This window comes from Carcharodon carcharias, chromosome 15 (assembly GCF_017639515.1).
Source record: "Carcharodon carcharias isolate sCarCar2 chromosome 15, sCarCar2.pri, whole genome shotgun sequence".
Lineage (NCBI taxonomy): Eukaryota > Metazoa > Chordata > Chondrichthyes > Lamniformes > Lamnidae > Carcharodon > Carcharodon carcharias.
Genome location: NC_054481.1, coordinates 39,098,257 through 39,122,870, shown reverse-complemented (window position 1 = coordinate 39,122,870; position 24,614 = coordinate 39,098,257). Strand labels below are relative to the sequence as shown.

Below are 24,614 nucleotides of genomic sequence, written 5' to 3'. Positions count from 1 at the left end.
TAGGCAAGCAGCTGTTTAGCATGTTGGCATCCATGACGTAGAGAGTGCAGTGTCTTGTCTTAAATCTGTCTTTTCTTTATGTATGTTATAATTTAAATAACTCACAATTGACAGGAACAATATACTACAATTTCACATTTCTTTCCGAGTGCCCTTTGAAAGGGCGATGCCGCCCGGCTGTGATTTTAGGAGCACCATGTTTGATCCTGGCCGCTACCAGCCCAGGCGCTCCATATACGTCATGGATAAAAACGCATGGAATACGCATGCTCAGAGCATGCGCGACGTCGGCAAGAAACGCAACACCGTGTACCGTCGGTGCCTGTGAGGGGCCGGACGCCATGTGTGTGTGCGTGCAGCGAGCGACGCCATGTTGTGTGTGTCTGTGTGCTGGGGACGACGCCATGTTGTGTGTGTCTGTGTGCTGGGGACGACGCCATGTTGTGTGTGTCAGTGTGAAGCGGGCGTGCCATGTTGTGTGTGTAGTGCGGCTGTGCAGTGTGCGCCCCGGTCGGAGTGATGCCGGAGGATTGGGACAAGGACGTTTACCAACCGCCGGCCAGCCGGACCCCAGCAGTGGAGAAGCAAACTGGCCTGCCCAACCCGGCGGTTATTATCAGCAAGCTTTTCTACTACACGGTGGATTTGCCAGTTACAACCTTCAGAGGTGAGTGAGGGTGGGAGAGGCTGAGGTTCAGCAGCCCTGGGCCGAGGATAAATGTCCTTCAGATAGAGCAGCTCCCAGAGAAAATGCACAGGTCACCCCTGGAAACTTCAATTTGTGATGGAAATTGCTGCACATACACAAGAGGTTACTGAGGAAACCTCCCCAACGCTTTCTGCTGTCTTGGAACAGACATATATATATATATATATATATTTATATAGTGTGTGTATTGTATAAAGTTATGTATCTGAAACAACAGATGTTGCTGTAGGTAAAAACAAAAAAACTGCGGATGCTGGAAATCCAAAACAAAAACAGAATTACCTGGAAAAACTCAGCAGGTCTGGCAGCATCGGTGGAGAAGAAAAGAGTTGACGTTTCGAGTCCTCATGACCCTTCGACAGAACTGAGTGAATCCAAAGAGAGGGGTGAAATATAAGCTGGTTTAAGGTGTGGGTGGGTTGGGTGGGGGGAGAGAAGTGGAGGGGGGGGGGTGTGGTTGTAGGGACAAGCAAGCAGTGATAGGAGCAGATCATCAAAAGATGTCACAGACAACAGAACAAAAGAACACATAGGTGTTAAAGTCGGTGATATTATCTAAAGGAATGTGCTAATTAAGAATGGATGGTAGGGCACTCAAGGTATAGCTCTAGTGGGGGTCGGGGGAGCATAAAAGATTTAAAAATATTTAAAATAATGGAAATAGGTGGGAAAAGAAAAATCTATATAATTTATTGGAAAAAACAAAAGGAAAAGTTGAAGAAACAGAAAGGGGGTGGGGATGGAGGAGGGAGTTCAAGACCTAAAGTTGTTGAATTCAATATTCAGTCCAGAAGGCTGTAAATTGCCTAGTCGGAAGATGAGATGTTGTTCCTCCAGTTTGCGTTGGGCTTCACTGGAACAATGCAGCAAGCCAAGGACAGACATGTGAGCAAGAGAGCAGGTGTTGCTGTAGGATTTGTTTCATCAATGGATTCAGAGGATTAAGAACAACTCTCCAGGTCCCCAACATTCAAACAGAAAAAGTCAGTAGGAATCTCATGAATTGCTAGACCAAAAAATGCTGGAAAAGCTCAGCAGGGAAGCAGCATCTGTGGAGAGAAACAAGAGTTAACGTTTTAAATCCATGTGATTTCTTCTGAACATTAAATTATAGCATTCAATGCCTTATCTAGTCTAAAACACATGCAGACATGACCTGAGGAAAGCCCCGAAGGTGGAGAGCTTTGGGAAGATGAGCACAAGTAGAAATTCTGTTACCGCAGCATTGCTTTTCAATTTGATATCTGCCTTGAAGTTAGCTTTGAAGAGGTAAAATATAAGCTGGTTTGGGGGTGGTGTGGGGGGGTGGGGTGGGGGGGGTGGGGAGAGAGAGAGAGACAGGGTGGGGGGGGGAGTGGGGGGGTGGAACAGGTAGAGCTGGATAGAGGGCCAGTGATAGGTGGAAATAACCAAAATATGTCATTGACAAAAGGACAAAGAGATGTTGATGATGGTGATATTATCTAAGGAATATGATAATAGGTGATATTAAGGGTAGAAAGCAGAATGAGCAAGGTACAGATAGCCCTAGTGGGGGTGGGGTGGGGGGAAGGGATCGAAATAGGTTAAAAGGTAGAGATAAAAGGTGGGGATGGAGGAGAGAGTTCATGATCTAAAATTGTTGAACTCAATATCCAGTCCGGAAGGCTATAAACAACCCCTGCTAACTGAAAATTTAGAGGAAACAGCTTAGCAGCAAAATTGAAAATTAATTTTTATCGATGTGGAACCTATCATTCTCCTAATGATTGGCAATTTAAAAAGGTAGAGTGTTATTACTGTCACAGATGTGGACATATATTGAAACATTGCAAAGCAAGATTTAGATAGACTTCCAGGCAACAATTGAAGTCCAATGAAGTATATAGTGTAGAAGAGCCAGAAACAACCAATTCTTACAATTATTCATTTTACAACATGAAAGATGGGAAGACAAAGCCAATTATTTTCACAATGCAAGTGAATGGTAAACCATTAAAAATGGAAGTAAACATGGGTGCTTCTACCACTGTAATAGGAGAACACTCTTTCAGATATTTAAATAAAGGTGACCGACAATAAGATTTGGAACAAACATTTGCCAAGTTGAAAACATACACAGCAAAGAAATCTAGGTAAATGGTATCACCAGAGTAACAGTTCATTTTAGCACCAAACAGCACAACTACCAGTGATGGTATTAGAAGGTAGAGGACCAAGCCTTCCAGGTTGAAATTGGTTGAGGGAAATTAACCTTGATTGGCCAGTGAGATTTCAAAAGGTAACAGGAAGAGTTCCTGAGTTGAACAAGGCAAGGTACGTCAGAAAGAACCTGGGGAGTTCAAGGACTGGAGCTGGATGAAAAAGGAATGTGTAAGCCATTCAGCAACCTGAAAAAATGAAGATTGTCTTAAACAACGACATTGTAGAACAGCAGAAGAAACCCAAGGGGACTTTGCTGAATGACAGAGTTCAAGATAAAGTGAGTGAACTTCACACTGAGAAAAGGAAAACCTATTGAAAGACCTTCACACACTACAAAGATCCCTCAGGTCAATGTTTGTGCCTCTGAAAAGTTATGAAGAGAAACAGGAAGAATTTAGCATCACTCTGAACAAACTGAAGAACCAGTTGACAGAGAAGATGCAGCAATTTTCAAGTTTCCAGGAGGAAGCCAACAGATACAAGAAGGAGGCAGAAAAGCTGAAGAATCAGCTGAATGAAGCTGAAGAATCAGCTGAATGAAGCTGAAGAGGCTTTGAAAGCAAAAGTCGTAGAACCTTCCAAGATGTGAGCAGATAGTGAGGTCATGGGAGCTCAACCACTGAAATAAGACAAGTTGAGATGGCATCTGAGAGAAGTCTGGCTGACAATGAGGTCAAGAAGACCGAGCCTAAATTCAGCGATAGAAAGAAGACACATAGAAAGAGGATGCAGAATTACTGATAAGGCATCAACTTTTAACAACTCATACTGTGTTGGATTCAGCATTGTTCAAAACTTCCCGGCAACATGCTGCCACTGCTGAGAATGCAATGGCACAACGACAAATAACCAGCATACCTGTTGATTGATTAAGTAGTTCAAGAGGCCCTGACCATCTTAATCAAAACCAGGATAAACGCAAAAAACTGCAGATGCTAGAAATCCAAAACAAAAACAAAAATACCTGGAAAAACTCAGCAGGTCTGGCAGCATCTGTGGAAGGGAGCACAGTTAATGTTTCGAGTCCGCATGACTCTTCAACAGAACTAAGGAAAAATAGAAAAGGGGTGAAATATAAGCAGATTTATTTGGGGGGGTGGTGTTGGGACAAGTAGAGCTGGATAGAGGGCCAGTGATAGATGGAGATAACCAAAAGACATCACGGACAAAAGGACAAAGAGGTATTGAAGGTGATGATATTAGCTAAAGGAATGTGCTAATTAAGGGTAGAAAGCAGGACAAGCAAGGTACAGATAGCCCTCGAGGGGGTTGGGTGTGGTGAAGGAATCGAAAAAGGCTAAAAAGTAGAGATAAAACAATGGATGGAACTACATTTAAAAATAATGGAAATAGATGGGAAAAGAAAAAATCTATATAAATTATTGGAAAAAACAAAAAGGAGGGGGAAAATCGGAAAGGGTGTGGGGATGGAGGAGAGAGTTCATCATTTAAAATTGTTGAACGCAATATTCAGTCTGGAAGGCTGTAAAGTGCCTAGTTGGAAGATGAGATGCTGTTCCTCCAGTTTGCTTTGAGCTTCACTGGAACAATGCAGCAGGCCAAGGACGGACATGTGGACATGAGAGCAGGGTGGTGTGTTGAAATGGCAAGCGACAGGGAGGTCTGGGTCATGTTTGCGGACAGACCCAGTCTGCGTTTGGTCTCTCCAATGTAGAGGAAACCGCATTGGGAGCAGCAAATGCAATAGACTAAATTGAGGAATGTGCAAGTGAAATGCTGCTTCACTTGAAAGGAGTGTTTGGGCCCTTGGACAGTGAGGAGAGGGAAGTAAAGGGTCAGGTGTTGCACTTCTGCGGTTGCATGGGAAGGTGCTGTGGGAGGGGGTGATGGAGGAGTGGACCAGGGTGTCCCAGAGGGAATGATCCCTGCAGAATGCCACCGGGGGGAGGTGAAGGGAAGATGTGTTTGGTGGTGGCATCATGCTGAAGTCATCTGCTGCTGGTTCCTAATAAGTTCCCAATCCTCTGGCCTACAACTAGTTTTCATCGCTTTGTAAGTTGTAGTTTTTGATTGGATGCTCTCCTTGACCATCTTTGTTAACCACGGGCGGTTCATCCTTCTCATCTAGTCCTTTTTGACCGGGATAAATTTTTGCTGAGCTTTATGAAATATCTGCTTTAAATGTCTGCCACTGCTCATCCACTGACCTTCCCCTTAGTCTATTTTCTCAGCGCACTTTAGACAATTCTTTCTTCATACCTCTGTAATTGCCCTTATTTAAGCTGAGGACACTGGCTTGAGACCTGAGTTGCTCGCCCTCAAACTGAGTTTGAAATTCTACCATATTGTGATCGATACCCCCGAGAGGATCCTTAACTACGATATCTCTTATTAATCCCACCTCATTACACGTTACTCGATCTGAAATAGCCTGTTCCCAGGTAGGTTCTGCAACGTATTGCTCTAAGAAACAATCCCTGATGCCTCTACAAATTCATCTTCCAGTTACCCCTGCCAATCTGTTTTGTCCAGGCAATATACAGAATAAAATCACCAATGACAGTTGTAGCGCCCTTCTTACACACCTCCATTATTTCCCAATTTATACTTTGTCCTACAGTGAGGCAGTTCTTCGGGAGCCTATAGATGACTCCCACCTATGGCTTCTTCCCCTTGCTATTCCTTATTTCCACCCAAACTGATTCCACATCACGATCTATTGTACCTATATCACTCCTCGCCACCACACTGATACCTTCCTTTATTAACAAGGCTACCCATCTCCTTTTCCTTTTTGTCTATTTTTCCGGAATGTCGAATACCCTTGAATGTTGAGTTTCCAGGCTTGGTCACCCTGCAACCACATCTCTCTAATAGCTATCAAGTCATATCCATTTACTTCCATTTGTACTATCAACTCATCTATCTTGTTACAAATGCTGTGTGCATTCAGCTAAAAAGCCTTAAGCTTTGACTTTTTATCATTATTACTCATTCTGGTTCTGCTTATATTTTCTGCCCCTTCCTGTCACACTTTGATTGTCATTCACCCATTCACTACCCTGCATCTCTGCTCTTCTGTTTCTTTTTGATTTTTTAAACTTCCCTTCCTTTGAATCCCACCCCCCCCCAAACCCCACTAATTAGTTTAAAATCCTATCTACAACCCTAGTAATACAATTCACCAGGACACTGATCCCACCATGGTTCAAATGAAGTCTGTCCCAACGGAACATCTCTCTCCTTCCCCATTTGTCCACTTGCCAACAAAGTAGCACTCTCCTCTCATGATGTATAAATTGTTGTAGCCTTTATGTTTGGTGTTCTTGCAAATATCCTGATGAGTGTAAGATAATAGCTTTGACGTGTCTCTTTTTTCAGCGATACACAAATTAGCTTTGAATTGTAAAGATTATAGTTACATTAAAGATTACAAATATATTGAATTATTGATTTTCAATCAAGTGTGCAATTTGGGGGGAGGTGGTGGCGTAGTGGTATTGTCACTGACAATATTCTAGAGACCCAGGGTAATGCCCTGGGGACCCAGGTTTGAATCCCACCACGGCAAATGGTGAAGTTTGAATTCAATAAAAATCTGGAGTTAAAAGTCTGATGACTGTGATACCATTGGCGATTGTTGTAAAAACCCATGTGGTTCATTAATGTCTTTTAGGGAAGGAAATCTGCTGTCCTTACCTGGCCTGGCCTACATTTGATTCCTGACCCACAGCAATGTGGTTGACTCTTAAAGGCCCCCTGAACAGGGGCAATTAGGGATGGATAATAAATGTTGTCCTAGCCAGTGATGCCCACGTCCCATGAATGAATTTAAAAAATTAGTTGCAGCACAGTTATTAAACCGTTTAAGATGAATATCAATGAGTGTTAAAGGCAAGAAATACACTGGCTGCCAAGCAGCTGATAGGAATAGGACCTGAATAGGATAAAGCTTCCCATCTGAAGCTCACATTATGAATACCCTGAAACAAAATCTCATTTATCTCAGCAGTTTGTCAATTAAACACCCTTCTTCATGAGATAATATCTCATCACTCCCAGATCTTCATTCTTGTGCATCCAACTCATAAGTTGGTATCAGGCATGGATCAAACAAATTGTGGGAACAACCATTAGCTGTTCAACTTAACCTGTCAGTTTACTGTGGGTGGGCACTCTGCAGATGGTCCAGTTGATAATGGGAACATTGTTCTGTACAAGGATTCATTTGATAATTTGACATTGCCTATTCCTGTAGAATTTGTAGGTAAAAACATACCTTTAATGGTTCAAAATGTGTGATACAGTGCCAGTTGACTAACCTGTTTAATTAAAAAATCTTTTATAGCATGATATATTATTCAGTTGAATCTTAGATGATAATTTTTCATCGCCTACAGTGCTTGACAATAGGTTTATCCATCCCACTTTGTATCGTGTAACAGTACAAGCATCCTGCTTTCAACCTTTTTGTGATGTTGACCACAGGTTTATTTAATAAAACTTTATTAAATCATTTTGCAGAATGGGTGGAACGCCAGCAGGAAAAGAACAAATTCTATTACTACCATCAGCATTTCAGACGTGTGCCAGATTTAACCGACTGCCATTTGGGTGATTACCTCTGCTACTATGAGGCAGAGATGCAGTGGAGAAGAGATTAGTATGTATCTGATTTTAAATTCACATTGAATAAAATCCAGAAAGTGGTATTTACTGGCAGTGTAAATGTGATGTTTCTGTGATAGATATACAAAGTTATTAAAGGCAATGTCTGGTGCAGACAATTATGTGCAACAGGTAAAAAAGGGTTCTTCTCGCTGCTTACACTCTGAACTGTGGCAATTATTACCTTCTACCAACTGACCAGAAACTAAACTGGACCAGATATGTAGATACTATAGCTACAAGAGCAGGTCAGAATTCTGACTCCTGACTCCCCAAAGCCTGTCCACCATCTACAAGGCACAAGTTAGGAGTGTGATGGAATACTCTGCACTGTCCTGGATGAGTGCAGCTCCAACAGCACTTGAGAAGCTCAACACCATCCAGTTCAAAGCAGCTCGTTTGATTGACACCCTATCCACTACCTTCAACATTCACTCTCCCCCACCACCGACATACAGTAGCAGCAGTGTGTACCATGTACACAATGCACTGCAGCAACTCACCAAGGCTCCTTCGACAGCATCTTCCAAATCCATGACCTCTAGAAGAATAAGAGCAGCAGACACATGGGAACACCACCTGCAAGTTCCCCTCCAAGCCACCCACCACCCTGACTTGGAAATATATCACCGTTCCTTCACTGTCGCTGGGTCAAAATCCTGGAACTCCCTCCCGAGCAGCACTGTGGGTGTACCTACACCACATGGACTGCAGCAGTTCAAGAAGGCAGCTCACCATCACCTTCTCAAGGATGGTGTGCATCATATGTTGGTCTTGTCAGAGACACCCACATCCCATGAAAGAATAAAAGCAAAAATCGCATGGCTTGGGGGTGGTCAGCCTTGCAATGCTCAACATGTAGAAAAAAAATGTATACCTACCACGTCCTCAGTATTGAACAAGATAGAAAATGGGATAATTTGTAATTTACACCATGTTAGTAATTTTCAGATGTAGGCTATCAATATGACTTTTTAAAATGACTGCTTTCCAGTCATTAATTGCTTGAATGAAATCAGATTGTACTCAAGATTCTCCCTTCTCTCATTTCTTCCCTTCATTTTTTGCTCTATCAATTCCCCTTATTGTTATATCTTACCTCCTGTCTTTCTTGCTCTCATCCCTTTCTCTCTAAATAATATAGCACAATAGGAGACCATTCAGTCCTTTAGACACATTGCCAGCTCTTTGAATGTGCTATCTAAATAGTACCATTTCCCTATGCTTTCCCTGTAGCCCTGCAATTCTTTTTCCCTTTAGGTACTGCTTGGATCAGAGCCTGAATGGGGCAGAGGAGCAAAGGGATCTAAGGGTACAGATAGATATATCACGAGAAGGTTAATAAGGCCAGAAAATAAGCAAACTAAGCATTGGGGTTCATTTCTGGAGGGATAGATTTGAAAAGCAGCTAAGCTGTGTTAAACTTGTATCAAACTGTGGTCAGACCATACTTGGAGTACTGTGCACAGTTCTGGGCTCCATATTTGAGGGGAGGTGGTGGTGTAGTGGTAATGACACTGGACATAGGGTAGACAGAGAGAAAATGTTCCATTCGTGGGGGAGTCTAAAACTAGAGGTAACATAATGTAGTCATTAATAAATCCGATAGTGAATTCAGGAGAAACATCTTTATCCAAAGAAATATAAAAGGAGACATTCATATATATAGTTAGTGTCTTTCACAGCTTCAGGATGTCCCAGAGTGCCTTGCAGACAGTGAAGTATTTATTGAAAGGTTGCCATTGTTGTAATGCAGGAAACATGGCAGCCAATTTGCACACAGTAAGCTCCCACAGACAGCATTGGAATATTAACCAGGTAATTTGTTTCTTTTGATGTTGATTTAGAGGTAAGTATAGGACTTGAGAAAGAATTCCCCTGCTCCTCTTCATAATAATGGCATGGCATCTTCTGTGTCCACATGCGAGAATAAACAGGCCTGGGTTTAAGGTCTCTATTTGAATGCCAGCACCTCCAACAGTGCAGCACTCCCATGGTACTGCACTTGAGTGGTAAAAATCTGGAATGCACTGCTGCAAGGGATGTTTCAGGCAAATAGCAGTGATGCATCCAAGGGGAAGCTAGATAAGCACAGGAGAGAGAAATGAATAGAAGCCTTTGTATTTGAAGATGGATGGGAGGATGCTTGAAGCATCGATGCTGGCATAGACCAGTTGGCCTGAATGACTGTTTCTGTGCAGTGGACTCGATGCAAATGATGTATCTAAGCTCCCTTTGAAAGTTATTATTAAATGTCTTCCATCACCCTCGCTCTGTTTTAAAAAAAAGTTCTCCATATCTTGTCTGGTTCTTTTGTCAAATATTTTAAATCTGTTTCCTGTGACCGTTGACTTTTCAGCCACTGGAAAGGCTTTCTCCTGATTCCCCTGCATGATTTTTGAACACCTCTTAAATTTCCATGTAACATCCTCTTCTCTAAGGAGAACAACCCCAGCTTATGCTGTAAATAAAAACCGAAAATGCTGGAAAAACTCAGCAGGTCTGGCAGCATCTGTGGAGAGAGAAACAGAGTGACTCTTCAGAGCTGAGCTGAAATCCTCTATCTTTCTTCTATTTCATTATATCGTTCTTTGTTCCTTCCTCATTCCTTTCTACCCAATCTCTCTCATTCCATTTTTCTTAGCTTCTGTTCAGGGTGTGAATATTAATTTGCTCGGAAAATCCACTTGATTTTTCTCTGGCGTTCAGTACAGGGGAGGAATCCTTAGCTTGTGAAAAGCTCAGTGCTTCCTCAATTGATGACTATGCTTTGTAGACAAAGTTGCATGTATTTTCTGCAGCTGCTTTACCTGTTACTCTGCATTATTTCATTGAAAACTTGAATATCCACAAAATCTCGTAGTAAACCAGCCACTGAAGCTAGAGCTCAGGCACTACATGCACTAGATGGAAGCTTGATATTAAGTAGCTGCCAAGGCTTGTAGACTGTTCCAAATCAGCAGTTCTTTTGCTATCAAGCAGCATTTCCTCTGTTTTTGTGGTTTTAAGAAAACTTACACTTTTCTTTTGCAGCAAGGTTGATCAGGAAATTATGAAAATTCTTCAGGAACGTCTAAGGGCCTGTCAGCAGAGGGAAGGTAACAGCTATGTACAGAATTGTGCTAGGGAGCTGGAGCAGTTCAAGCAGGGAGCGAAAGGCTATCAATCAAGATGTAAGTCACACAGTTACAGACTGGTTATTTGTATAAGTAATCTTATAATCAGTCTAATGTGCCATAAAGATTGGAATTGTATCCTATCTAACAAAACCTCTTCTAAGCACCCATCCCATGGTCGACTCAGCTCGTTAATATTTTCGAATGTTTTACCCTATAAATCTTGAAAATATCTGTACGGTTTGCTGATACATATTATGAGATTGCAGGATCTCATTGATGCATATCATAACTGTGCTGAGGAGTGCTACTGGACAGAAAAGCTGCTGTCAGTTCCTAAGAAATTATACATTATATGGAAGAAAGCGATGGTGTAGTGGTATTGTCACTAGACTAATAATGCGCACGACGAGAATAATGCTTTGAGGGTCTGAGTTCAAATCCCACCATAGCAGATGGTGAAATTTGAATTTAATAAAAATCTGAAATTAAAAGTCTGATTTGATTGTCATTAAAAACCTATCTGGTTCTCTAATGCCTTTGGGAAGTGTGATAATTACAAGAGACCGTAGTTTTAGGTTAAGGGGTGGTAGATTTAAATCAAGAGATTTGGAGGAATTACTTTTCTCAAAGGGTCGTGAATCTGTAGAATTCACCACCTCAGAGTGCAGTGGATGCTGGGACGCTGAATAAATTTAAGGAGGAGATAGACAGATTTTTAATTAGTAATAGGTTGAAAGGTTATGGGGAGAGGGCAGGAAATTGGAGTTGAGGCCGAAATGAGATCAGCCATGATCATATTGAATGGCGGGGCAGGCTCAAGGGGCTGAATTGCATACTCCTGCTCCTAGTCCTTATAAGTACAGGAGTTCTCCTGTGTCCTGGCCAATATTTATCCCTCAATCAGCATCACTAAATTATCTGGTCATTCCCACATTGTTGGGGGAATTTGCTGCATGCAAATTGGCTGCCCTTATAGTTCATTAGTTATAAAGCACTTTTCAACATCCTGTGATCATGAAAGGCACTATATAAATGCAAGTCTTTTTGTCAGGACATGATTTGGTAAAGAACATGGATGCTATGTTTTTGTCGTAGAAAATCACATGCTGAGAGTAGAGGAAATTTGACACCTGTTCTCTCGTTTAATTTGCTGTTTCTTTCCCTATTTTTTACAGATGGTGATCTGGGGGCTTATGGAAGTGCCAGACGATGTCTAATGAAACAGAAACATCGAATGATTGAGGAGAGAGAAAAGGCAGCATCTGAAGCCTAAGATCACCACAATCTACTGGAAAAATTTTTTTGATTAAGTTTGTGACAAACCTTCACCTATAATGTACAGTCTGAATGTGGTTAAATTGTGCAAAATGCTGAATTTCACATGATTGTGACTAAAATACATGGACCTGTTAAACAATAAATAATGTATAACCTGTATTTTTTGATTACATACTTGTTACAGGGAAGTGATGAGTTCTTAGTCATTCTGTAAATTAACAATCATGTTGCTATATAACAGCCAGAACAGTAGTGTCCATTTCATAATTAACGTTTAGAGACCTGCTGATGATGACAGAATAACTTCTTGTGGAATTAGCAATGATAGAGGAAAACAAGAGATCACTGGAGATCTGTTAGAAGTTGACCCTAAGCATTGTTCCAGAGCGAAAGGGAGGTTTGAGAGAAAGATATGATTAAATGCTGAAGTTCACATAATGATCTTAGAATCATACAACATAGGTTATTCAGCCTGCTCTGCCTATGCTAGCTCTTTGATAGACCAGTTAGTCCCACTCTTCGTTGTCCTACAAAGTGAAAAACACCATTATTTTTCAAAAGGGAACTGGATAAATAATTGATCTGCCTCTGCTACACTTTCATGAATGCATATCAAGATTGTAAAAATTGTTCCCTCTGGTTCTTTTGCCAGTGGAAACCATTCATGATTTTAAACATCTCTATCAGCCTCAACTTCTCCAGATAACTAGTCTCACCCATGATAGCATTCTAATAATCCTCTTCTGCACCCTCTCAGTGGACTTAATATCCTTCATACGGTGTAGTGCCCAAAATCAGACACAATACTCTGGCTGAAGCCTAATCAGTGTTTTATAAAGGTTTACTAAACCTTCCTTGTGTTTGTATTCTATTGATAAAGCTAAGGATCTTATTTTAAACAATCTCTTCAACTCATCCTCCCACCTTCAAAGATGTGTACATACACCCTAGGTCTCTGCACCTATTACTTATATACAGTACCTTTAACATAAACATCCCATGTCACTTCACAGGATCATTATAAAAGTGTGACAGAGACATCCTCTAAAATTATATCATTGACTTTATTATTCATTCTTCCTACCAAAATTCACATTTCTCAGCATTAAATTTCATGTTATCTTCCCAATTCATCCATCTATCTACACCACCTAAAGTCCATTATCATCCTTCACATTTTTTTTTACTGTGTTCCCATATCTCTAAATTTTGAAATCAGACCTTGCATATACCCAAGCCCAGGCCTTAATGTATATCAAAAAGAACAGTGGGTCTGAATACTGACTCCTGGGTATCTGTATGACACCACCCTGACCCAGTCTGGAAAAGCAACTATTAGCTACTACTCTCTGCTTTCCACCATTGATCTTGTATCCACACACACTGCTAGTAATTCATGAGCTCCAATTTTGCAATGGCACTTTACAAGCACCTTTCAAAAGTCCAATGCACATCAACCACATGGTCCTCAACTCTACATTAATACTCGTTAGTCAAACACTAGTTAGCTTTAATAAATCTATGTCATCATTAATTACCCCATACTTATCCAAACACCAATTGATTTTGTTCTGGGCTATGGTCTCTTAAAAGCTTCCCTACCAATTTTAGGCTGACTGGTCTGAAGTTGTTGGGTTTATCTTTTTAAAGCAGGTGGAACATTTTCAATCCTCCAGCTGTCCTCAGTTCAGAGAAAGCCATTTCAGACATGACTATTTCAGTGCTACGGGAGGGGTAAGGATGAGAATTTTAAAATCCAGGCATTGCCAGTTCAGAAGCCAATGTTGTGAGGACTAGGGTAATGGCTCAAATAGGGCATTCCAAGTAGGATACAGGCAGCAGAGTTTTGGATGAGCTGAAGTTTGAAAGATGGAAGGTTGAAGGCCAATCAATCAGCAGCACAATCCACTAACTGAATTTCAAAAGCCTGGTTGAGCTGAGACAGTAATGAATGAGGTGATCAGTGAGCAACATGTAGGTAAATGATTACTGATATTTCCATGTTATGGCATAGGTCATCAACTGATTGCTTCCCAAAGGGTTGAAGGATAATTTACATTAAGATCACAGAGTTAATTATGAAGATTAAAAATGTTCAGGCCATGAGAAGATTCAGCAATGTATTCCAATCCATTTTATCTCTACCTTTTAACCTTTTTCGATCCCTTCCCCCCACCCCACCCCCACTAGAGCTATCTATACCTTGCTTGTCCTGCCTTCTACCCTTAATGTCACCTATTATCACATTCCTTAGATAATATCACCACCTTCAACACCTCTTTCTCCTTTTGTCTGTGACATCTTTTGGTTATCTCCACCTATCACTGGCCCTCTATCCAGCTCTACCTGTCCTACCGCCCCTTAAACCAGCTTATATATTTCACCTCTTTTCTATTTTGCCTTAGTGCTGTTGAAGAGTCATACGGACTCAAAACGTTAACTGTGTTCCTCTCCGCAGATGCTATCAGACCTGCTGAGTTTTTCCAGGTATTTTTGTTTTTGTTGTAGCAGATTCAGCAGCTTTCATTATAATCAAACTTATGACCTGTTAAACATTTCCCCCCCATCAAATCCAACCCTCTCCAAAGCAAAGATCACAATAAACAAAATCATGGGCAACAGATCTTGATTTTATTCTGTGTATAAAACACTTTTATGTTGCAGGAGCAACAGCCGACTGGGACCTTTGGACAGACACACGGGTGTGGGTCTTGGCCAGATGATCAGTGAATTCCTAAAAGAGAAAAGAGAAAACTTCAGAGCATGCTTTGAAGTGCACAATATAAAATACTACAAAAAACTGGTTAGCCAGAAAAGAAAAAGAGTGTTTGTTATAGAAATGGTATTGATCAGGAATTCTCAACCTGGAGTCTGTAGCCCCTTAGAAGTCTTCCAAAACATGCTGTCTTGTCAGAAGGACAAAGATTAGTGGCAACTGAAATAATATATTTAAACTGATTGAGCAAGCTCCAAGTGCAAGTCTGTTTCAAGTGAGATGATCTCTGCAAACCCCACTTTCCAGCCGGGTTGATTGGCCAGTTTCTAGCCCATTGAGGAGCTTCTGAGAAAGTGAATTAGGTGAAGTGTCTGTCATTCAGTGGAGTCAGTTTCCATTGAGGAGCTGCTGGGGCTGTTGCCATCCTTACTGAGAAAAGTGTTTAATCAGATCTCGGGGAACAAGGAAGGGGGGAATTCTACAAACAGCAGAGGATCATGAATGACCGCAGCATCAACAACTTCATTTATATAGTGCGCTAAAGTTAAGCATCCTAAACTACTTAGCTGAGCAATATCAAACAAAATTTGACAGTGAATCATATGAGAAGATAATAAATACTGAAGGTGGTAACAAAAAGGTTAATTACAGTTAAGTTTTAAGGAGCTTTTAAAGGAGAAAATGGTACGAAATGTGGGGGAGCATAGAGAAAGAATTCCAGAACTTAGGGCCTAGGAAGCTGAAGGCACAGCTGCCAAGTGGGCTAACTAAAATCTAGGATGTGCAAGAGGCCAGAATTGGAGGACTGCAAAAATTTTGGTTCTTTGCAGGAGCTGGAGATTATAGACACAGGGATGGGCAAGACAATGGAGCTATTTGGAAACTAGCACCAGCAACAGTTTCATATTGAGTAAGGTAATGAATGTGTTTAATTGCATAACTAAATTTTATACAGAAAAAAACGTGTGTTACTGGGGGTTCATGGAATTTTTATAACATGGGGTTAGAACCTTAGAAGCCAAAAAGCTTGAAAGCATTGGACATAGATGATATGCTGCAATAAGCAGCTGTGGCACCACAAAAGCAAAGGTTACCTCAAATTACATGAAAATAATTTTCAAATCTCTTCATACTTCAAAGAAATCATAGTTCTTAAAGTTAGTTTTCAGCATGGTACCTGGTATGGGGCCTTGGTAAACACAGTCTCCTTCCACAAATCTGGGGTCAGGTAACTGTAGGTCTTAGAGATGGCATCAAAAGTAGCTTTAGCTGTAGAAAAGCAAATATAACAAGTTATAGGATAAGTACTAGACCAGCCAGTCACCAAAATGAAACTTTAAAAGATTTATGTTAAGATTCAAATGGAACAGATAAACCATACAGAAGGTCTAGCTGCTGTGCAGTTCTCCATTTATTTCTCTCTCGTAATATACCAATTACACCACCAGCAGGTTAAATTGTGCAGAGCTGAGAGAATTCAAAAATAATTGAGAAAGTAAGAGAACACAAACACTAAAGGGACACTCAGTAACATAAAGGGAGTCAGTTGTAATCAGAATGGCCTTACAGATACCATCCAATCACTCTTACTGACAATTTTAGACTAGTCTCTTTTTGTTCTACCTTCAAACACAACTATTACAGAAGACAGATACAACTTGCCTGATATTCATGATTCCCTCACCACACCCCAAAGGAGTAAAATACAAACACTGCTATGAGCATAGCACATAAATCTTTTCCCTGACACTGTAGTTAGAAGCCTTACTTACCAAAGTTGCCCAGTGTGGCTGTGCAGCCTCTGGCTGAGGTGTAGCAATCGTCGATACCAGCCATCTGAAGCAGTTTCTTGGGTACAGGGGCTGAGACAATACCAGTACCACGAGGTGCAGGGATAAGACGCACCAAGACTGAACCGCAACGGCCAGTCACCTGGAACGGTTAAGAAATTGTTGCAGCATTTAGACAACATCGTAAAACTGGTCTCCCACAAATAAACACAATTCAAGCATTTTCTCCACATAAACTACAAGACACCAACAGGCAGTTCAAATTTCAAGCAATTCCATCAATGCAGAACTAAATAATATACACACAAACCACAAACAGCACTGCATGATTAGAGTTTACAGATTTCAGTAAATCGTTGCATGATCAGGTACCCTGCACACATCAATTTACTCCTTCACTATGTTGGGTACAGCCAAGAAACAAAATAATAAAATAAGGCAACTGGTTATTTGTGCGATACCATGTATACTCTTCCAACAGGTCAATTCAGAAACTGAAGCTCCTTTAAATGAAACTATTTATTTTGCTTGACATGCACTGCTCTGACAACTTTACGTATTATACACCAATCATTCACCAGTATTTGTACTTGCCTTGCATGGTACGGTATGTGGCTTTCCAATTTTGTTACCCCAGTAACCCCTCCTTACAGGGATGATTGACAGTTTCGCCAGAATAATAGCTCCACGAATGGCAGTGGCCACTTCCTTGGAACACTTGACACCCAGTCCAACATGTCCGTTATAGTCACCAATAGCAACAAAAGCCTGAAATTTTTTGAAGAGTGCTATTAAAATTCCATAATTCATGTGGAAGAAAGGTTATGAGGAATTGCCTGTCGACAGACAACAACATACCTTGAACCTTGTGCGTTGACCAGCACGGGTTTGCTTCTGGACAGGCATGATCTTGAGAACCTCGTCCTTCAAGGCCGATCCCAGGAAGAAGTCAATGATTTCAGACTCCTATTAGGAAAGAGAAGTTTGTAAGAGAAATGCCTACTGTTAAGGGTAGATTATAAAAATTGATTGATCGGCTTAATCTACCACAGATAGGCAGTTACATGGTGGAAATAATCTTCACAAGTACTACCTTGATAGGAAGGGAGAAGAGGTAAATTTCCTCCAGAGTTTTGATCTTCATATCCTTTACTAAACGCCCAAGCTTAGTTACTGGCACCCACTGTGGAAGGGGAGGAAAAGGAACACCTTTCAGGACTAAGGCCACAACAATGAATTTTGTGACAGTACATTAATTGCAAAGCTCATTACGTGAATTTAAGGTGACATTGTATCTTACCTCCTTATCTTCAGCCTTTCCACCACGAGCACCACGGCCCCTGCCACGTCCCCTACCGCGGCCTCGGCCCCGCCCACGGCCACCGGAGCCAAAGCCACCGCGGAAACCTCCTCTACCACCGGCGTCGTCCGCCATTTGCTACAACAAGAAGATAAAACTATTAATGGATCAAAAGCTTCAGTTGCAGCCGTTTATATTTTCAGAAGCATTTCGAGTAACACTAACTTGACACAGTTGGTGTGTAAATCATCACTCGTACATAGTGGACTGTTTCCACATCGCTGGGATCAACTAACACTGTACTTGCACAAAAACACTGAAACCATTCTGTGACAGCACCTCCGGTTTTTTTAGTGTCGATCACAGCCAGAATCATTACTTAGATACAGTGATCATATTATCAATGGAAATGACCTTTTCTTTGGAACACCTCAATCTTGAAGACTTTCAAATGGTCACATCTCAAACTGCTGTACTGCCTGAAAAGGTTATGGAAGCAGATTCAAAACTAACTTTCAATGGGGAATTCAATATTTTAAAAGGAAAAGCTGATAGAGGAATGGGACTAATCTGGGAAGCTGTTTGAAAGAGCCAAAAGCACAATGGACTGGTCTTCTGCACCCATTATCTACTCAGCTTTTTAAGATAATACCATAATTTATATAGCCCCTTTCACAACCTTATGACATGGCAGTTATAGCACTGAGATAATGATGAGATAACCCGTTCTACTGATGCCAGTTAAGGGATAAATATCAGGCAGGACATGGGCGAAACCAACCCTCCTATTGTTCGAGGTAGTGTTATGGAATCATACACCCATTCTGGAAGCAGGTGAGGCCTCAATTCAACATCTCACCTGAAAGATATCACTTTGCACATAAGTCTCTTAGGGTGTGATACTGAACTCTCAACATACTGAGGTGAGACCATTACCACCAAGAACACTTAGCCCAAAGCTCTAGTCTCTTCATAACTATAGCCTCCATTCTGGGGACTATGGTTTTACACATTTTATTTTTGTCCTCTACATACTTAAAACACAACCACTTCTGGACTGGTACGAAAACAGTTCAGGAAAAGGCAAAAATTCAAATAGTCGTTCGGTAGTACAGGACTTGAGTACTGCTAAAAAAGACATTCTGTCAAAGCTTTTCATCTTGCACTCATCAGGCCAATCACAACACCATCAATGTTGCTTCCCTTGACATTGGTATTCTTGACAAAATGTCTTTTCTCGGCAATACAAAAATTCCATTAAGCTCCAGTCCCAATCTTTCACAATGGCATGGAGATTATTCCTCCACGAAATTTCTGTAATTTAGGATTCATGATCCTGGTTGAATTAGTACCTTTTTACGCACACATAAAGGGTTGCAGCTTCATGAGCGATTATCGTACAGGCTGCAGCAGCCCCTCCAGTACCAGCCCCAGTGCGCGCTAGCCCGAGGGCCCGGCCGGAGCCCAAATCCATGTGGGTTTCCGGGCATCATCCACAGGCCCCACATCTCATCTCACTCGGATTAGGCTCGTTTTAAAGTAAATCTTATCCGGATGATTCATTACAGAGTAAGGGGGCTCTACCCGAATAAACACGGCCGGCTCGCGAGTTCCGGGGAAACCTGGACCCCTCCCACCCGCACGAAACTCCTTTATAATCCATTCCTTTCACGTTCAATGCGCGAAATAACCACACGAAACACTTTATTAAGGGCAGCTTGGTGTTTATCAGCCTTCGCCTGAGCCGCTGCGAGGCGGATGGCTGTGATTTTACACCGATTGCCAACGCTCCGATCCAAACCCACTTACGTGATAATTTTCAGTCAGAAGGCCGAAGGCCCGCGCGCAACCTTCTTAAAGCCTCCAGAGTCTCGCGAGATCTGGAACCAGATCTTGCCGGAATGAGGGGAGGGTGGATTTCCAAAAGGATTCGGGATCCCTGGCCGAGTATACGTCATTACCCACACATCAAAGAAGCAACTCACTAACTGTATTATTCAGATTCAGGGGTTTTCGATAGGCGCGGAGAACCCGAACCGAGCATAGTTCACTACCCACACATTTAAGAAGCAGCTTGTTATCTATGTTATTCAGATTCGGGGTGAATGTTTCACCGCTTTATAAGTGACTGTTGCTGCAGTTCGAGCGACAGTAAAAGATGGTGCAATGTGGTATGTACTGTTAACTGGTAGGTACGAATAAAGTGTATTTTTGAAAAATAAAATGTGGGGATTTCATTGTTAATTTTCTAAATTTTAAGCTCTTAAAGCGATTTCTAATTCAAAGAAAAACTCCAGTAATTTTCAGAAATGTTTTAATTCCACGATATTTTGTCTTTCTTTGTATTAAAATTTGACAGTGTTAACTTAATCCTGGTTAGAGTCTTTTAAATGTTAACCTTGTTTATATTGGGGAAGAAATACAACCTGCAAAAGTTGAGATCTGGTCTTAATAGCACCAACGTAACTATTTTTGTTTACCATGGGTATGTTTGCAGTGTCTAAAATGAGTGCTATTACTGTTAGATAACTACCTGGAGCGCGGTATTGATTTATATTCGAGATTGTTGTCACTATAACTAGTACTAATGACCTGGTTCAGCACTTGGGACCACGTGCTCTGTTAACACGTGCAGCTGTTACCTGTGGCACCCTCTGAAAATTACCAACAGTATTATTAGTTACTGTGGGTAAGATAAGTGTGCCTACATTAAATGGTACACTAAAGCTTATTGCCCACCTAGGTATTGCTTGTGGTCAATAAAACCCGTGTGCCAATAAACTGTTTATTTCAACATCCTCTTTTGAATGCATCGCTTTACTTGTAGCTGTGCATGTTTGCTTGTGCACAAAAGCAACATTTTAGTTTTTGTATCTTGTATTGTGATTTAATTTTCATTGTTGGTTGCAGGTGGAGTATGGTCTTAAGAATTGGAAGTGTGGCACCAAATGGGGCAATGAGCCTTCATCCAAACCAAAGCTATTGTCTGAAGGTGGAACATTTGTCCTGGTGGAAATTCACTGCAAGTACAATTGATTGTGTGCAACTAAAAGAAAAAATTACATCAGCAGTATAACAACCTGTGTTACTATAGTGCAATGGCACAGCCAAAATAGAGGAGGCAGAAGACAGAGAACTTATTAGGTCTTCGTGCTCGCTCTCAAACACAGGTACATCCAATGGGTACGACTAAAATTGTAACATACCCATCTCCCCCCACCTCCTTTTCCTGTACCATGTTCTGCCGATGACCCGTTGAAGGGAATGGAAAGGCAAATGTGGTGTTTTGGGAAGTTCTCCTGATCCCAGGTAGTCATAGTCCATTAGCAGACACTCAGCTTTCCTTAAACCTCCTATTCTGCTTCTAGATAGCTCCAGGCAGCCACCCTCATGCAAAGGTACTCCAGCCCACAAAGCCCCATTGAGTGGTAACGGCTCCAACACAGCAACTTGTTTCAAAGGGCATGGGGTCATGGGTCCAGTACCAACCAAAGAATTGATCTAAGTGTTTTTTTGGGTGGGGCAGTTAAGGAGATGAGTGATGCACACTGCACCCGAGTTGACAGTTGATGTAGCTTAGCTGAACCAGGCCACTCCCACACCACTAACCACTGTTCCAGAGATTTCTTTTAATGGTTCCTGGCAAATTCACACTTTTTTGGTGTGTTACTGTATTGGAGGAAGAAATGCAATGTAATAAATAAAAACCTAAATTCTATGCACTAACCCTGTGAAATTTTAAAACTTTATAAATATTCCAGTATCCAAATCTAACTGCTAAAATACTAGCCACCATAATCATACTATATACCCTGGTATAAATTATATTGCATAGCTCCCCTTTCAGCTGCACGCTTTGTAGAGTGTAATTTCCAGAGGTTTCATCTCCCTGTCCTTCCTTCAAAATGCTGTCATCTTGCTATTACAAAAAAGTCCACCTTCATTCCCAGAAAGTCTGTTCATGTTTTGTAAAGATGTACTATGCTTGAAATCAAAATAAGAGGCTGGAATAAAAAGCAAAATACTACAGGTGCTGGAAATCTGAAATACAAGGTTGAGTCATATTGGACTCAACGTTAGGATCTCTAAAGAGAAATAGAGTTATGTTTCCAAACAAAAACAAGGGTTGGAAATGCCAATCAGTTGGCAGTAGAAAAAGCGATGCCAAGTTTTAATGTTTCAGAACTGAAATTTTGACTCCCACCACTCCCCTACAAAATTCAGATTTCCTTCACTGTCTTGATTTCAAGTTTTGAGCATCTGAAGTTTGCTTTTGGCTACACTAAGTTGTTTGTATTTACTATGTTAAGCTACATGTATTTATACAATGCTGCTAATGTAAAATAAAGCAATCAAAGCAACTCAAGTTTGACTAAATTCAATACTGTAAAACATAAGATGGAAAATCACAGATGTAACCCTACTCCTTACGTGGTTCATTTAACCATATAATGTTTATGTACTTCAGTTCCTGCAATGTAGGAATAGTGCATCGATTTGTAATTTTAATTCAACATTACCCTTCTTTTAACCACTCCCTGTTTGAGTATCGCATTTATGTTTAACAAACAAATGACTTTAAGGTTTAGAAATCTTAGAGTGAATTGTAAATGAGTCTACAGCTCCACTCAAAGCACAAAATGTAAAATCATTCTTGCCACATCTGAACCTTGGTGAGAGAAAAGTTTGTTAAATACTTCCTGCATGAATGCAGTCCTTCAAATTGATAATTAAGACATGAGTGTGATTGCCCTTGGCATCAAGGAGTTCCAGCAAAATTGAAGTCAATATACTGGCTACAAGACCAGATCAGAGACTGGGAATTCTGCAGAGAGACTCACCTCCTGACTCCATAAAGCCTGTCTCCATCCAAGGCACAAGTTATAAGTGTGATGGAATACTCTCCACTTGCCTGGATGAGTGCAGCTCCAATGCCACTCAAGAAGCTCAACACCATCCAGACTAAGCTTGATCAGCATCCCTTTCACCTTTAGAACATTCACTCCCTTCAACACAGTAGCAGTGTGTACCATCTACAAGATGCACTGCAACAACTCACCAAACCTTAAAGCACCTTCCAGATTTTATGACCTCCCACCTAGAAGGACAAGGGCAGCAGATGCCTGGGAACACCACCACTGTTCCTCTCTTAAGTCACACATCATCCTGACTTGAAACTATATTGCTGTTCCTTCACTGTCACTGGGTCAAAACCTTGGAACTCCCTAACAGCCATGTAGGTGTACCGGCATCTGCAGTGGTTCAAGTTGGCTCACCAAAACCTTCAAGGGCAAATAGGAATGGATGACAAATGCTGATCTTGCCAGCGACATTCATATCCATGAAATGAAAACAAATTCCAATTACAAGTTGGAAGTGTTAGTGTATATAGGACAGGTAGTAGCTAATGAGTAAGTGAAGTGAATGTTCACAAACAAGTGGGAACAGAACAACGTCACCAATATGTTGGGCTACAATCCATGAATTTATGTAGCTTGGTGCAGGAACATACATTTAAAGTCAATTGATGCTTATTTTTCTTTAGTAATAGTGATAGAATCATGTTTCATTAAGGATACTCTAATTGAGGAATACTTAACATCTATGGAAAAAAATCTTCAATGCCAACATTTTATTTCAAAAATTCAGTTTACAAGATAGAAAATTCAAATACTACCAGATGCTGCAAATTAAAAAACAAAAGTTCTGTAATCATGTTAGCAGAATCAGGCAGATAGCACAAGATTCAGTAACTATGACCAAAAGAGCATCTTTGCAACTATGCTAGGATAAACTTTATTTTCCTCCCATTATTAAAAAATATTAAGCAATTTTCAAACTTTGTACCCACCAAAAAGTTCCATTGCCTTTTTAGCAATGAGTGACAGAATAGAAAATATTGCAATGCAATATTTTAGGCAAAAATTTGAAGCAAGATAGATTATTAAACCCCAGATAGTAAAAGCACTCTGGAAAGAGCAGGAAATTAATTTCTGCTTCATTGCCTTTTTTGCCCTCCCATGTTTCCTTGTCATAAGTATTTGGTCCCATGCTTAAAATAGAGATCGATAGAGTGGAATTGGAGTGGTGTTCTCACAATCTAACAGCTTGTGGCTAAGTTAGTGATTTGTGCTCTTAATACTATACTAAACTCTACAGAAGAGCAAAAGACATTAATTTAAGGTACTAAAGTTCAGATAATTAGGGTTGTCTTCTGCTGTATGAAACTGCCAAATCTGAATTCACATCTGAATGGTCAATACTGACTGATCGACATTCAGTGGAAAAACTGTTCGTCACAACATCCATAAATCTGATTTTAACTCGAGATAAAAAAAATGATGCATGGAAAATCGGTCAGATTAACCAATGCATTTCTTTAAGAGATATATAGTAAATGCTGGAAGCACTTAAGTTTTTCCTTTGCATTCATAATATTTAGCATGTTAGCTGAAGAGTACAAAACAGTACTTGGTGTGATATAACAATTGTTTAACCCTTTGGCCTAAACGTACAAATGAGTCACAGCCTTTATTGGCCAGTTTAATTTTGATAAATGTCTCATGGCAAGATTGATATAGATATACATTTACTTGATGGTGGCTGAGTGGAAGGAAAGAAATCAAGGATTGAGAGAAAAAATATCCATTCTGGACACTAACTGCTGAGATGTCTGTACTCCACCTTCAAGGTAGCCTGTTGTACTTGCTTATTCCATTTTGAAGACAATTGATGTTAGTCATCTCGGCAAGTTCAACAAATGGGCAATTTTGCATTGTGGACTTGCACTAGGAACTGGATAGATTGTCCAAACCTCATTTTGCAGCCAACAGAGAGAACTGGGATTGACCAGCCTCAAGTCAGTTCCTACTGAGCGCAGGCCTATTGA

General features: G+C 40.8%; 2 protein-coding genes, 1 long non-coding RNA gene and 1 other non-coding gene across 4 annotated transcripts; 3 read left to right on the top strand and 1 right to left on the bottom strand.

Moving 5' to 3' along the window:
- Positions 1-467: 467 nt before the first annotated feature.
- ndufb10 (NADH:ubiquinone oxidoreductase subunit B10) lies at positions 468-12,076 on the top strand. The gene is made up of 4 exons (XM_041206398.1): positions 468-667; positions 7,379-7,517; positions 10,556-10,695; positions 11,817-12,076. The coding sequence occupies exons 1-4, from the start codon at positions 520-522 to the stop codon at positions 11,912-11,914; spliced, it is 525 nt and encodes a 174-aa protein (XP_041062332.1). The 5' UTR covers positions 468-519; the 3' UTR covers positions 11,915-12,076.
- Positions 12,077-14,528: 2,452 nt separating this feature from the next.
- Positions 14,529-17,884, bottom strand: rps2 (ribosomal protein S2). The gene is made up of 7 exons (XM_041206397.1): positions 17,726-17,884; positions 17,519-17,608; positions 17,284-17,391; positions 17,020-17,193; positions 16,408-16,567; positions 15,813-15,904; positions 14,529-14,653 (listed from the first exon to the last, which is right to left on the bottom strand). Exons 1-7 carry the CDS (start codon positions 17,858-17,860, stop codon positions 14,573-14,575), a joined length of 840 nt encoding a protein of 279 aa, XP_041062331.1. The 5' UTR covers positions 17,861-17,884; the 3' UTR covers positions 14,529-14,572.
- A 1,919-nt stretch (positions 17,885-19,803) lies between these two features.
- Positions 19,804-22,086, top strand: LOC121288273. The gene is made up of 2 exons (XR_005945352.1): positions 19,804-19,913; positions 20,636-22,086. It is a non-coding gene; the product is annotated as an uncharacterized LOC121288273 (long non-coding RNA).
- Positions 20,375-20,507, top strand: LOC121288775. Its single transcript, XR_005945448.1, has one exon. It is a non-coding gene; the product is annotated as a small nucleolar RNA ACA64 (small nucleolar RNA).
- Positions 22,087-24,614: the final 2,528 nt, after the last annotated feature.

Coding starts and splice junctions, on each gene's coding strand:
- rps2 (XM_041206397.1), bottom strand. CDS start 17,860: ATGGCGGACGACGCCGGTGGTAGAGGAGGTTTCCGCGGTGGCTTTGGC. Junction 17,609..17,725: donor GAAAGGCTGAAGATAAGGAG/GTAAGATACAAT, acceptor CCCCTTCCACAG/TGGGTGCCAGTAACTAAGCT. Junction 17,194..17,283: donor GTCAACGCACAAGGTTCAAG/GTATGTTGTTGT, acceptor AAAAAATTTCAG/GCTTTTGTTGCTATTGGTGA.
- ndufb10 (XM_041206398.1), top strand. CDS start 520: ATGCCGGAGGATTGGGACAAGGACGTTTACCAACCGCCGGCCAGCCGG. Junction 7,518..10,555: donor ATGCAGTGGAGAAGAGATTA/GTATGTATCTGA, acceptor TTTCTTTTGCAG/CAAGGTTGATCAGGAAATTA. Junction 10,696..11,816: donor GAAAGGCTATCAATCAAGAT/GTAAGTCACACA, acceptor TATTTTTTACAG/ATGGTGATCTGGGGGCTTAT.